This window comes from Natator depressus, chromosome 22 (assembly GCF_965152275.1).
Source record: "Natator depressus isolate rNatDep1 chromosome 22, rNatDep2.hap1, whole genome shotgun sequence".
Taxonomy (NCBI): domain Eukaryota; kingdom Metazoa; phylum Chordata; order Testudines; family Cheloniidae; genus Natator; species Natator depressus.
Genome location: NC_134255.1, coordinates 15,590,285 through 15,605,810, shown reverse-complemented (window position 1 = coordinate 15,605,810; position 15,526 = coordinate 15,590,285). Strand labels below are relative to the sequence as shown.

Below are 15,526 nucleotides of genomic sequence, written 5' to 3'. Positions count from 1 at the left end.
GGGCACTTCACTCAGAAGCCGTAAGGCATCCCTGCAAATAACCGATAGCCCAGCCAGAGGCTCCTTTGCAAAGAAAGGCACTGCTAAGTTGCTGAAAGCAGCCCAGATGGGCTGCCTGAAAGGAGCACAAGGCTGGGTTTCAATGCAGCGATTCTGGGGAAAGGCAAAGCTGAATTTCTCTAAGCCTGGTGGAATGATTGCTCTTCCATCTCAGGTTTCACCTGGACCAGTGGCACTACAGAGGCTGGAGTCTGATCCAGAGCTCATTGAAAGATTCCCATTGACTTCAGCTGACTTTGGACCAGGCCTAAAATCCACCTTCCAAGCAAATACTTAACGAGAATTAAGTCCCGTTAATGCTTGGGCTAAAATGAAATTCTCTCTCGCAATACAGTGCATGTGGACCAGGCACTATCGAATATGGTCAATATATTGCAATTAATATCTAATATATTCTAATAATTCATAAGAATACAATGACTTAGTTGTGATGATGATGCATAGAGGACTGTTCCTCTCCCCGTTCCCCAGCAGGTCATCCCCCTTAAAATCACATTTCTTCTCTGAGGCCTGCAAGGTCCACGTATATAATTCAAAAAGAAAAACACACTGAGTCCTCTGTTTCCTGGCTCTTCTATGTCTCTCTCTTAGACTTCAAGCTCTGTCCTCATTTTGTGCCTGCACGGTGCTGAGCACAAAACAGACAAGTAGTAAGGAATTAACCTCTTGGGTGCTGCACTGCCAGGTCGGGGCCGCACACTGGTTACTGCAGCCCTCCACCATTGTTAGGGATCTAGCAAAAGGCAGAGAAACCAGCTGGCCAAGAGAAGCCACTTTTTCCCCTCCCCATCAACAAAAGATGAGCTGAAAGACCATTTCGTCCCACACTCCTCAAAACACTGGTCCCGGCTCTGCCAAACATGAGGCTGGAATAAAAGGCCCCCCTTTTATTTATGTATTCACAAATATATTTGTGTCCCATTGCTGTGCCCTGTTCCAAGTTGCAAACTGATAAATACTCTACACCATTCCCGGCTCTTGAAGGGCAAGCAGAGAGGAGACCAACTGACCCCGTGTGACCACCCTCTAGGAAATCTCCCAGACAGCTGATCAAGAATCCTAGTCTAGCAGAGAAAACACCTTGCACCGTTTCCTGAAAGCTGACGATTCTGTTGCGTAACAATAAGTCAGTGCTGATCATTTGGAGGCACAGCACTGGCTCATTTGGGCCAGACAGCCTCCTGCAGTTATCTCTTCAGCATGGAGAGGACTAAACACGCAAGCAATGGGAGGAATTTACCACAGAACCTTTTCTGACCCCACACACAAACACACGCAGGCCCAAATTTTCAACAGGGGCTTCTCACTCAGAGCGTTGCATCCCCAGGTTTGGATATCCAGTGCCTCTCTATAGAGGTGCTGAGCACCTCCAGTTCCCATTGTCTTCATCCGCTACTCAGCATTGGTGAAAAACAGGACATCTCAAGTCGGACACCCAAAATCAGAGGCTGCTTTTCAAAGTCTGAGCATCTGTACCCACATACTGTAAAACTCCACTCCTGGCTCAGATATTTGTGGGCATTTCAACAAATCTGTTGTCAACTAGTATATCAGTGGCCTGGAGGGACAGGGGATGAGGGCTGAATTTATGTTCACCTCTTAACCCATCCCTAGAACCAGCTCCGTGGTGGTAAGTCCTCTGCTCAATGCCTCAAGGTGTGGAGAAATCTGAGGACATAATTTGAAATGGTTAGAGAAACACTCTCTCCCCTTACCCTTTTGGTGGGAAGAAGGGAGGGGAATTCTTTTAGGATTTCCCCTCCCTCACCCCAGTTGTCCATTTCAGGCATTATTTTTCCCTTAAGTCTGTTTTGTTTCCTTGTTTCATTTGCAGTGGCAGCTGCTGGTATGAAAGTGGGATGTTGGAATAACGGACACATAACTGCACCATATGCTCTGTGTCTATTTCCAGCAGTGGGTGGGAATCACAGGGCCTCAATTCCTGCTTACGCTAAGGCCCCTGTGCACCACTCTGATTCCTGTAAAAGCTCCCCATTTAAGGGAGGAATAGAAGCAGGAAGCTCTGTGGGAGACGTGGGAATGATTGTCACCAGATGTAACTCCAGCAGGGTCCATACAAACAGAGGTGTGTAGCTTTTGCATCCACTTCCATCTCCCAGATGAAATTACTAGCATGCAAGCGCATACACATGGGTCAAATCCAGCACTCCCACCCCCAAGCCTTCAAAAACATGAGTCAGACCCCAAGAATAACCAGTGTTGGGTTCTTTGTGTTTGCCCTCGGGCGCTGGAGACTTTAGGATTCACGTCCTCCAGCTTTTCTCAGCAAACACGTGAACTAGAAATGTATTTACTTTTAAAAAAATGAAAGTTGAGATTTTCCTACAATCGCCTGACTCCAAGAGCTAGTGATTGAAGAAACAACATCTAATACTGCGAGACTCAACATAAAATTGCAAGAGTTGGTGACTCTACAAATCCATCCCACCTGTTGACCATGTCAGGGGTGAATTGGAGCTCACAGTTTTAAGCTTTTTCACCATTCCATGTCACCCTGCTCCCCATGTTATTTACTGGCAAGTCCTTGCCTTGCAGCAAGGTAGCAATGTTTTGCTTCTGATTCCTAATGGCCAGCTGGAGGGGCATCCAGCCCACCTTGTTCTTAACATTGATGTCTGCTTTGTGCTCCAGAAGGTTGATGGTGCTCAGGAAGGCACCCTGCTGGACTGCGAGGTGGAGAGGGGTCAACTCTGATTTCTCAATGATGTTGGGGTCCACCCTACTTCTCAGGAGCTCACAGACCACAGACTCTTTGCTGTAGTGGGTGGCCACATGAAGAGGTGTCCAATCCATGCCTCCTTTGACATTCAGTTTAGCGTGGTTGTCTCTTAGCAGACAGACGATTTTGATGCAGCCCTTAAAACAAGCCAGGTGTAGGGGGGATCCACCCTTTAGTCCGTCCTCAAGTCCACATTGGCCCCGTATTTGATCAATTTCTCGCATATCAGGTATTTCCCCTTCACCGCGGCCATGTGCAAGACACTGTAGTGATTCTCATCCAGGCCATTGACAGATGCCCCACTCTTCAGCAGGTATTGGACCACCCTGAACTTACCCCTCTCCACGGCAAAGTGCAGCGGGGTCCGGTGGTTCTTCTGCTTCCTCTCCAGGTCAGCTCCTTAGCTGGCCAGGAGTTTCACAAGGCTGATGTGCCCGAAGCAAGCTGCCATGTGGAGGGCAGTTCTCCCATCATTCTCCTGGCAGTTGGGGTCAGCCTGGCGGGAAAGCAGCACCCGAGCCACGTTCTCGAAGTTGTTCTGAGATGCCAAGTGGAGTGGAGTCCAGCCTTCACGTTCTTGGGAGTCTGCCCACGCCTGGTGGTCCAGCAAGAGGAGCGCAATCCTGTCATCCCTGTTCTGAGCCGCGAAGTGAAGAGGGGACCAGCCGTCTTTGTCAGCCACGTTGACATCTGCGCCGTGCTCTATTAGAGCTGAGCAGATCTCTGGTGACCTCTTCTGGACAGCCACGATGAGTGGGGTGTAGCCACAGTCCAGCTGGCTGTCCACGTTGGCCTCCCGACTCAACAGAAACTTCACCTTCTCCACATTTCCTTGAACCACCACGAGGTGAAGCAGGGTGAGGCCATTTTCCTGGGCCCTGCGGACTTCCTTGGACATTATGAAGCTCTCCAGGCCCTCGACCTCGCTGGTGGGGGAATGTGGGAAATCGGTCTCTAAGGACAGAGGAAATGGAGTGTGAGAAAGAGAAAGCAACTGAGTGATGTAACAGCTTGAGGGCTCACAAACTACGGTGTGCATAGCACTGGGGAATTCTGGATGCCCACAGCTCAAAACAAAACACCCAAGCATGTGGATCTGCAGGGTCTAAAACCAAAGGAAATGCACCTGCCTGCCAATCTGCTATGGGACAGGGCTGTATGGGTAAGAACAAAGGAAACACTTGGCATCTCTCTCACAAGGACTTTATATTTGTTCTTTTTTTGGTTTGCACTTTTCCTTAACCTGAAATTAAAAATCACCCAGTCCGAAAGCCATGGATTGCTTTTTTGTATGGAGACTATCATAGGGGAAAGGTGGGAAACAGGGCTGTTCTGTTCTCTTGCCCACTTGATTCTCATCTAAGGTTTATGAGCAACAGTGCCCCTACTCACCACTACTACTTGTGTCTTGGGAGAGGATGGATCCTTGTCTTTGGTTCTTGTTTTCAGGAAGGAGAGATAATAGGAGAAGAACATTATGGACAGTTTGTTATTTGCAATTTACCATTTGTGTGTTTCATGTTCTTCCTATTTAGCGTGCTAGGATTTTGTGCCATCATTTATGCATAATATTGGGGGGGTTTTATTGTTACCTGAATATGGCTTCTTCTGCATAAGAACCTCCCAAATGACAATCCCAAAGCTGCAGGCAATGAAAGATCACCAGCAGCCGTCCATGTGGCATCCTTTTCTTAAATAAAAATTAATCTCACTGCTTGGTGGGATACTCTCATCTTCCCCGGGAATGGACAGATTAGGGAAGAGGCTATTCAGATGAATCTTATCACAAGGGAACCAGCCCCCATGCCTCCAAAGGGGAGGATTTCTCAAACCATCACAGAAACCTCGGACAGCCCAGCACTGCCAGGCTGCGCCAATGCCAGAACTGAGGTTTCTCACTGTAATGGATTGCTCCACATGACAGCCGCTGCAAGAATCAGGCTCTGAGCCCCATTGTTTTGACCCAGTTCCCTATGCTTGTCGACGCCAAAGTCCCAGCATTCATTTGACCCTGGGATGATTCTTCACCTCTTGTTCCGCAGTGTGTCTGCTAAACAGCTGGTGCATTTCAGGGGTGGGTAAAGGGTCCCCCTATATCTAGTTTGGGATGTAAGGAACAAGGGGAACCGAAGTCATTGGCCCTTATCCACTATGGCACCCCATACTGACCAAAGCTAAGCTGATACCAAAATGCAAAGCCCGAACAGAACCTCAATTGCTTCAGCACCAGCATAACTCTAAGCAATGCCTGTTGAGCAAGAGATCCCATGCTGCCTGCATTGTGGCTTAATATTATTCCTCTCCTCCAACCGCTCTTGCTGACCTAACAGGGTGTGATGGAACCGGAGACAATGCAGCATACAAGTCGTGCCAGGTCAGAACTGTACAGAAATGCAGCTGGTCGGAGCCAGATGACTCTCCACAGATAAACTCACCTTGATGAGGGGTAAGCAGCACATGTCGCTCTTGGCATGTTCCCCACCAAGTACATTATGCAAGGAAGAGAGCCAGAATGTAAACAAAATTAGGCGATACACAATCACTCTCACGTCATGCAGGAGTGAGATGGCAACTCTGGCTGACCCCGAACAGATATCCCCAGCTGCTGCTGCCTCCCATCCAGTCACTCCGTGCACAGCCCTTACCTATACTCATTGTATTCGGTTCCTGGAGGCCTGGTGCTCTGGAGAAACATTTCGGGCGGGATGTAGCTCAGGGTGCCCCTCAAGGCTGATCTCTCAATGTACTGCATCCGGCTCACTTGTTCCATCCAAGTGGACAACCTGAAGTCTGAAATCTGAAATCAGGGCCAGTTATAGCCTCCCTTTTGATCACCCAGCACACATCCCTCTCCCTGCTTGCTCTAAACAGCTGTACCCTAGATGGCTACAGACAGAGGGAAGGTTTTGTGATTAAGATGTGGGGAATGAACTCCCAGGCCTGTTGAATCAGGGAGAGATTTGCCATTGAGCTTGATGGGGGCCAGGATTTTACCCTGGATTGGCACTGACCTGCATTCAATTCCCAGCTATGCCACAGACTCCACATTTGATCCTGGGAAAGTCATTTATCTCTCTGTCTCCGTTCCCAGTCCCACCTTGTACGTTCTATCCATTACTTCCATCCTCTCTTTACTTTGTCTATTTTAGCTGTCAGCAAACCAGGGCCGGGGCTCTTCCTTGTTATGTGTCAGTCTCTGATGTTCTTTGGGGTCTCTAAGCAAAACAAGTAATAAATAGCACTGGTAACAGAGAGAACCCATTCCTATGCACACAGACATAATGCCTTACCTTAACGTGCACATTCCCATCTAGAAGGATATTCCCCGGTTTTAAGTCTAAGTGAAGTAAAGGTGGTGTCGTGTTATGCAGGAAATTCATAGCCAACCCCATCTCATGGATAATGCGGATCTTGAGCTGCCAGGACAGTTTGTGGGTGGGGAACACTGTCTCCAAGGACCCCTGGGCCATGTGTCCCATCACTATCCCCAGTGGGCTGTTGCAAATCCCATAGATGGAGACGATATGCTGCAGTTTTATTTTCTCCATCTTGGCTGCCTCTTCGACAAGGCAGTTCATGCTGGTTCTGCAGGGAACATAGAACGGAGAGATATCAGTGCGGATTCACAGGCAGCATGATGGGGCTGCAGCCCAGAGCACACCCAAACTCCCCGAGCAGACTGGCCCTGTACATCCATCCACCTCCAGGATCAATGACAACACTCCGAAGCAGCAGCCTGTCTCCCAGGCTAGCGTGACCCTGTAGGTGGCATCTGGAAATGTGTTGCTCTGTTGCAGGCCAAGTTCTAAGCCAAGTTCTGCTTTAAAGGCCACGGGTTTCCATAACCAGCTGGCAACTGTACATGCCAACTATCTAAATGAAATAGGTCAAAGCATATTGACCCCCAGCCTTTGAATAATGCCATACCGGGGACCCAGCTCTCAGACCAGTTCACAACCTTCCCATCAGTTATCTCACAAAGCCTCTGGGTGTTGCTGCCGCTATGCCTTGATTAAATTCATAAATCACACCCACTGTGTCACTCAAGTCTATGCACCTCCCAACCCATTTGACCAGTCTGGGTGTTCCCAGCATGTTCAAGGCAGCAGAGCAGTTCATGTCAAGAATTCAGTTACACAGGCAGGTTGGGAATGAATTGCATATGGGCACAAGTACTCTCAGACCCAACAAAAAGCAAAGAGAAATCTAGACAAAGGATTTGCTAGTATGAACAACATAGTTAAACTCAGCTGTGTTCAGGGCAATGTCTTTTATGTTTCAGGCCAGGTTTACAATAGCGTCCAAACTCCAAAGCCCTGGTGTGGCATGCAGACAGGTATACACACATGCAGATGAGAGCTGGCACGGGCATTTTACCACTTTTGGAAGTCTGGCCCTCAGTGTACTCCAGACACTATCCAAAGTGAAGTCTTCCAGTCACAGGTATTACAGGCCAGATCATGCCACAGCTGAATGTAGGTACTCAGGGAAATCAGGGGAAGTAAGCCACAGCCGAGATCCCCTTTTGTGGCTTCCCTGCATCTCAGCTTGGTTGTCCAGTGTTAGCCCAAGAGCAGGTGGGTGCGGAGAGAGGCAAAAGGTGTTTTGAACCTGGGTTCTGCCCCCATCCCAGGAGCCACCTGGCTCATGCAGCCCGGGAATAAGCTGCGCCCTGAAGCGAAGGATGCTGCCGATTCCTGTCCCCCATGAGCAAAGGGAAAGCAGAGAATGAATTTTACCTCACTGAGTCACAGTTCCTTCCTTGGGCTCCTCCCGGGGCAGTGCAGTGTACTCAGGGCTGGGAGCAATGGCTCAGTCTAGGCCTGAATTACAGAGAGAGAGAGATGGACAGGCTAAGCTGTGGTTTGGGATGGGATTTGAAATCAGCTGGCCAGTCTAACAGCAAGGTTGTACTGATGCAAAGGAGGTGGGTTTCGTTCCCCCCCCCAGTGACACTCTGAGACAGAACAGAGAGGAGGCACTGGCAGAGGCTAGACAAGCCAGGGGAGCAGAGAGAAACTGAGCTGCATGCCCCGGTCTGTCTGTATCCCTCTGTTGTCTCTTGTTTCATACTTAGATTGTCAACTCTTTGGGGCAGGGACCATCTTTTTGTTCTGTGTTTGCACAGCGGGATCCTGGTCTGTGCCTGGGCCCTAGAGGCTACGGTAATAACAACCAACCACCACCACCCTAAAATGCTCCCAGTGCAGGGTTCTCAAGCTTCTCCCCTCCACAGCACCAAGCCCCTGCTCTGGAAAGGCCTCCAATCCAAATCTGAGACTCTTTCCTGTTTCATGTCCCCATAGCACTCCCCACCCCAATCGGTGCTCTGGACTCCAGAGTCTCCTGGGTGAGTAGAACAGGCTGGCAGTCAGTCCTCAGGCACCGCCCGTTCCACTCGCCAGGTCAGTGCACAGGGAGGCTGGCGCCTGTTCTATTTGTTGCCACCCACATGTGGCCATGTCTCCCATCTTCCCCCTACCTCAGCCCCCCTTTCCTCCTGACAGGTGAGTCTAGCTGAAGTTAGTAAGCTCACTGACAGATGACACCTCCAGTTTGAGTGACTGGTGCAGAGAGGTCACGCTGAGACAGAGTGTGAGCGGATAGGAGTCACTACCAAATGCCTCCATTCATTACTGATCTGTCAGCAATCGCAACCTCATGGCTCCTGGCCAGGTACTCAGGTGACTTTTAAAGGCTCTCTTGAAACCTGCTACTCTGTCTCTTTACAACAGGGTTTCTTCTAGCTAATTCTTTGAATGGTTTGGAACCTTTTCTCTTCCTCATCTTGGGGCCTGTATGGAATACAACGGTCCATCTAGCCCCATATCCTGTCTTCCGACAGTGGCCGATGCCAGGTGTGTGAGAGGGAATGAACAGAATAGGGTAATTATCGAGTGATCCATCCCCTGTCATCCAGTCCCAGCTTCTAGCAGCCAGAGGTTTAGAATCATAGAATATCAGGGGTGGAAGGGACCTCAGGAGGTCATCTAGTCCAACCCCCTGCTCCAAGCAGGACCAATCCCCAACTAAATCATCCCAGCCAGGGCTTTGTCAAGCCTGACCTTAAAAACTTCTAAGGAAGAAGATTCCACCACCTCCCTAGGTAACCCATTCCACTGCTTCACCACCCTCCTAGTGAAATAGTTTTTCCTAATATCCAACCTAAACCTCCCCCACTGCAACTTGAGACCATTACTCCTTGTCCTGTCATCTGCTACCACTGAGAACAGTCTAGATCCATCCTCTTTGGAACCCCCTTTCAGGTAGTTGAAAGCAGCTATCAAATCCCACCTCATTCTTCTCTTCCGTAGACTAAACAATCCCAGTTCCCTCAGCCTCTCCTCATAAGTCATGTGTTCCAGTCCCCTAATCATTTTTGTTGCCCTCCGCTGGACGTTTTCCAATTTTTCCACATCTTTCTTGCAGTGTGGGGCCCAAAACTGGACACAGTACTCCAGATGAGGCCTCACCAATGTCGAATAGAGGGGAACGATCACGTCCCTCGATCTGCTGGCAATGCCCCTACTTATACATCCCAAAATGCCATTGGCCTTCTTGGCAACAAGGGCACACTGTTGACTCATATCCAGCTTCTCGTCCACTGTAACCCCTAGGTCCTTTTCTGCAGAACTGCTGCCTAGCCATTTGGTCCCTAGTCTGTAGCGGTGCATGGGATTCTTCCGTCCTAAGTGCAGGACACCCAGAGCATGGGGTTGCATCCCTGACCATCTTGGCTAGTAGCCATTGATGGACCTAGCCTCCAGGAACTTATCTTGTTCTTTTTGGAACCCAGTTATATTTTTGGCCTTCACAAAATCCCCTAGCAACAAGTTCCACAGGCTGGCTGTGCGTTGTGGGAAGAAGTACTGCTTTATGTTTGTTTTAAACCTGCTGCTAATTAATTTCATTGGGTGGCCCCTGGTTCTTGTGTTATGTGAACATGATTTATTCCTCTATAACACTTCAAACAGAGGGAATGTGCAAGCAGACAGAGGGCCTCCATCTTACTTACACAAAGGTCTTTTTCTGCCTCTCTGGCAGCATAAAAAAGGATCCTGAAAATAGGTGCAATCTGCCCTCTGACAATACCCAGCTGATGTAGAAACTGCATAAAAGCTCTATAGCAGTCCTACGTTCAGCCCCTGCAGTTGGGGGCAGTTCTGGGGCATGGCCAGAGACACTGTGGCTAGTCTCTGTATCCCAGGGGCCATGGAAGCAGAGCATAAATTAGAGCAGCCCCAAGGTTGCTCTGAGTTAAACTGAGGGCTAGGAAGACTCCCTTGCATAACCCGAGAATATGGAGGGTGCAAAGGTGGCTTAGTTCAAAAACAGAGTAACTTAAATCCCAGAGAGATCTGTGCAGTGTATACTAAAGGGGCACATTGATAGGTAGTTAATCCAAACTTAGGTTTCAAAGTAACAGGCGTGTTAGTCTGTATTCGCAAAAAGAAAAGGAGTACTTGTGGCACCTTAGTCTCTAAGGTGCCACAAGTACTCCTCCTCTTAATCCAAACTTAGGTATTCAAGTATTTTTCAAACCCTAGTCACAGTGGAAAAATTGTAATGATTTTTCTTTATTACTTCTCCCCTGCTCCTCAAAATGTAACTATCTTTTTGTTTGCATGTAAGGACTCCTCTGTGGTTTATCTACAGAGCTGTGCTAGTTTATGAAAACCATTAAATAAAAGTTACTGGGAATGCCTCTAAACAAAAGTAAAACAGACTCTTCTGACTTCATTTCCCAAGTGGAGTGAAATACAAACAAACAAAGAGCATAAGCAATGCAAACTCAAAGAGAGACAGCTAATGTTCAGATTAAATGATCTGAGACATCATTAGCAACATAGAAAAAGGGAGGTTTATATAATATGTACGCATGTGCGAGAGAGATTTAACCTCACAGAGTCCTACCAACATAGAGCTTATAACTGGTGAGGGTCAGCAACTTTGGTATTTTTTTATCAGGACTCCATGAGTTACAGACACACTCTCAGCACTGGCTTGGAATTACCTGTCTTTGCTCTGGGTCTATCCCAATGCTGAGGGTTAATGACATGGTTCCTCCTCCATGGGTCCATGCAGGGAGCTGAATTAAAGTCTCTGCAAGTGTGAGTCTTGACAAGGAGTTACTGGGAAGGCAGATGCGCACAGCAAGGAACACCGGGAGTGTGGAAGGCAGGGCTAGTACATGAGCACAGAGCATTGTAACTAGGAGCTCTCTGGGCCTAGCAAAGACACCTGGAATTTATACTTGTCTGTGCTGCCCTTGTTCTTTGTTCCATCCACCTTTACCCTCTCTAAGCACTGGCTAAAAATCTGCAAACCCAGGGACTGAACGTTAGGCATCTAAATCCATAATTGGATATTTAAACAGAAGCAGCCCAATATTTGAAAACGTTCTCAGCTCCCACAAAGCCCACTGATGTCAGGAGGAGTGGAAGGTGCTCTGCACATGGGGAAATCACTTGAGGCATGGCCAGAGAGTGTTATGGAGGCACCTACATAGATTTTGGCCTCCAGGTTTCAATGTTTGGGCCAGTTTTCTTTGTATTAAATATAGAGCTATGTTCATTTTGTGCATGCACATATGCACACAAAGGAGAGAAAGCAGATAGGATTTCATCTAACAGTTAAGTTTCCTAATCCCTTCTGCTGCCAAGGAAATGATTCCGCTCCACAGGGGCAGATGGAGAAGCTCTGAGAGCCCTTTTCCTTAGAGCTTTGTTACCAACTCAAGGCAGCTGGGGCCGTATGGCAGGTTGATTGACACCTCAGACTGAGTTCTGAGGGACTGGGGAGTTACCTGTCTGAGCTGGAATCCGGCAGCAGACACTGGGAGCATTTCACAGCATAGACCATCCTCCACCGCTTGCGCGTCACTTGGTACACCTGCCCAAAGCCTCCGCTCGCCACCCTGACCCACTCCCCTTCAAAATCCTCCTTATTAAAAACGGTTAAGCTGCCCAAGCACCAGTCCATTTCGAAGCCACGAGGAAGAAAGCAGCCCTGCCGGCTGCCTCCTGCTCGTCTGGAACCCAGGGAGAATGCTTCCTGCTACTCATTTGCATGAGGAGGAGGGTGGGGAGATATGTGAGATTTGTGAGCCACGTTATACACTGCCAAGAGCTGGGTCCTAAATGTGACTTTTAATTGTCTGCCAAGGAATCATGTTAACAAATCCTAGGAGGTCACAACAAACCCTGAGCAGTGCTCAAATGCTATAGCATTGAGGCCAGGAGTACCCCTGGCCCACATCCTCAAAGAGAGGTAGGCTCCAAACATCTATTGATTTCAATGGAAGCCTAAATACTTTTGGGGATCTGGGCTTCTGTCTTTAGGTTTTTATAAGGTTGCCCATCCCACTGGTATTTGAGTGCATATGGATAGATACAGTGGAAACTGCAACGCAAAGAGGAACCAGGCAGATAACCCTTTTGCACCAAAACTGCACGGTCGATAAACATAGGCGTGTGCTGGATTGAACAGGATCTTGGATTTGCAGCTAAGAGAGTCATCCCGGGACTCTCCACTCCTCACCAGGAGGTTTGCAGGTCAAAGGTAAAGGGGGGTTTATTTAAATCCAGAAGGTTCCAGTGCTGCAGATTTGCAGTGTTCCACCTGACAAAGGGGAAACACAGGGGTAGGGGCTGTAAGTAAGGGAATATGAAAAATACTCCAGGTGACAAAGGAGAAGACAAATGAGAATGGCTCAGTGCAGGCCCACAGGGAATGCTGGAGCATGAACCTGAGAAAGTGTTAAAAGAAGTACAGAGAGAGAGAAAAGAAAGGGCTGTTACCTAAGGGATTAACCTGATATTTAAGTGCCTGAGAAGCAAGGGGCATTTGAGGAAATGAGAGAAGAGTCCTGAGAACTGGTCGGGGGGGGGGGGGGGGGGTTAACCAGAAACTGTGTGAACTCTGGTGTTCCGAACAAATTATCTACATTTTGCCAATCTAAATATTGTTTCAATAGGCTAGGGTGCCCTGCTGCATCTCTTCCTGCATAAACTATGCTGTCTTGTGCTTCTAAGCAGCTACCATGCTTCAAACATGGCTACCTTTCAATGGAGAATGAAGTAATGCCCATTTATAATCACATAGGGCCTGATTTTCACTGGCACTAAGCTCTGGCAGCATAGAGGGGCCTTAAAGAAGGCATAGACCCCAGTATCAATGAGGATCAAGCCTATCATTTGTAATCAGCCATTTATAAATTGGGTGAAGGGCTTTTTGTTCCATCTCCGCCTGGAGAGAGCCTGCTGCCTTAAATGGGGAGTAGATCTTTGCAGCATGCTCTCACATATCCCATCCATCACAAATGCATCTGGATTGCTGAGACTATACTTCAGATGCCTGGATAGACACGTACCTGCCAAAGCAGACACAGGTGTGTGTTGCATGATACGTGACTTTCACTGCTACCTGGCAGAAGCAGGCAGCTTCTCCGTCTTTGTCTCCTGACTCTGGTTGAGGTTCTCAGGTGTGTTTACATTTCTGAGGCCAACGCCCCTGGCAATGGAATCCTTGCCTCTTGCACAATGAGACTGCACATGTTTTCTGCTTCTCAAAAGAACAAGTGTGGTTTCATGGCATGCCACAGATTGTTGCTGGGTTTCCTTGGCAGCTCTCCATCTGGTTGGATCCCCATCGGAGCTCCCCCAAGCTGAATCTTTCACCCTGTTGACTCACTTCCTCCTGAGAAAGATTCCCCTTGACTTCAATAGGCTTTGGAAGGTCAGGTTTCATGAGACTCAGAACGGAAATCTGGGGTTGTCATTCTTTCACTATAAATAGGGTTTCCCTATAGCCAGATTGACTGTGTGGAGTACCGCTGCCTTAGAGACTACAGGCAGAGACTGAATATCCACATTGCAATTTTACAGCCCGAGTTAGCTGACACTGGCCAGCCCTGGTTTTCAGTTGTGGTGTAGACATACCATAAGACACAGTCTTTAAGAGGCTCACTGCCTGGTCCGAATGCTTTCAGCCAGGAAGGTCCTAGATTATAAGACTAAACAGATGATCTTAGTACTAGTGCCACAGCCACAACATGTATCTAAAAAAGATAATTATTAATATTGATTAAAACTCTCCTGATAACTCCTCATGAATGACAAGTTCTGCATTAGGGCTTGTCAAGGTTCCTTCCCCACTCTGAACTCTAGGGTACAGATGTGGGGACCTGCATGAAAAACCCCCTAAGCTTATTTTTACAAGCTTAGGTTAAAACTTCCCCAAGGTACAAACTATTTTACCTTTTGCCCCTGGACTTTATTGCTGCCACCACCAAGCGTCTAACAAATATATAACCGGGAAAGAGCCCGCTTGGAAACGTCTTTCCCCCCAAAATCCTCCCAAACCCCACACCCCCTTTCCAGGGGAAGGCTTGATAAAAATCCTCACCAATTTGCATTATGAAGAACACAGACCCAAACCCTTGGACCTTAAGAACAATGAAAAAACCAATAAGGTTCTTAAAAGAAGAATTTTAATTGAAGAAAAAGTAAAAGAATCACCTCCGTAAAATCAGGATGGTAAATACCTTACAGGGTAATTAGATTCAAAACATAGAGAATCCCTCTAAGCAAAACCTTAAGTTACAAAAAGACACAAAAACAGTAATATACATTCCATTCAGCACAACTTATTTTATCAGCCATTTAAACAAAACAGAATCTAACGCATATCTAACTAGATTGCTTATTAGCCCTTTACAGGAGTTCTGACCTGCATTCCTGCTCTGGTCCCGGCAAAAGCAACACACAGACAGAGAGAACCCTTTGTTTTCCCCCCCTCCAGCTCTGAAAGTATCTTGTCTCCTCATTGGTCATTTTGGTCAGGTGCCAGCAAGGTTATCTTTAGCTTCTGAACCCTTTACAGGTGAAAGGGTTTTTTCCTCTGGCCAGGAGGGATTTAAAGGTGGTTAGCCTTCCCTTTATATTTATGACAGGGCTGTATTCACCAATGCACTCTGGCTGGTTTGCCTCACTCCCCTGACACAAAACAGCTGTAACTCTGGGTGAAATGGTGAATTAAACCGGGTTTAAAGATGCATTGTATTGCTGTAGCAGCACAAAGAAGGCAGAGCCTCCTGGTTTATCTGACCCATCCTCTTCAGATCAAAACCAGACACTTCCTCACCTTTATGGTGTGGTGTAAAGGGCCATTGTTTTTATGAACATATGTTCTCTTTTTTTCCTTCGCATTCCTGGGCATTGCCATTCCCAAGCATGTCTTCCCAGACAGTGACAAGCATGTTAAACAGTGCTGGAAGGCAAACAGAGTGAGTATTTGCCTTTCAGCGCCTGTTTGCAAACTCCGGGTGGATGACACTAAAAGGTGTTTCGGCTCATGGTGAATTAGCGCATTTGACAAAAGGCAAAACAGAAATCAGGCCGCAGCATTTTAAATCAAACCTCTGAATGCTAAAGCCTGAGGATTTCGGCTTCAGAGCACGGACCAAGGTTGGCATTTTTGGTCAAGCCAATTCTGATTAGGAGTTACAGGTAGGAAGAATCTCTGCTTGGAGAATGAATAAGACAGCTGTCAAGTGGGAGCAGTTTATCGAAAGCAATATAGGAGATTTAAAAAATGTAATCTACTTTGATATTCTAAAGACTGGCATATAAGATACTGAATATATAAAAAGAAAAGGAGTACTTGTGGCACCTTAGAGACTAACCAATTTATTTGAGCATAAGCTTTCGTGAGCTACAGCTCACT

The 15,526-nt window shown here is 47.6% G+C and overlaps 1 protein-coding gene across 1 annotated transcript; it reads right to left on the bottom strand.

Moving 5' to 3' along the window:
• Nucleotides 1–2,520: 2,520 nt before the first annotated feature.
• Nucleotides 2,521–11,782, bottom strand: ANKK1 (ankyrin repeat and kinase domain containing 1). The gene is given in 7 exon segments (XM_074936533.1): nt 2,521–2,973; nt 2,976–3,754; nt 4,193–4,249; nt 4,393–4,442; nt 5,446–5,597; nt 6,091–6,385; nt 11,607–11,782. Coding segments are annotated over 7 exon segments (1,935 nt in total). The 3' UTR covers nt 2,521–2,547.
• Nucleotides 11,783–15,526: the final 3,744 nt, after the last annotated feature.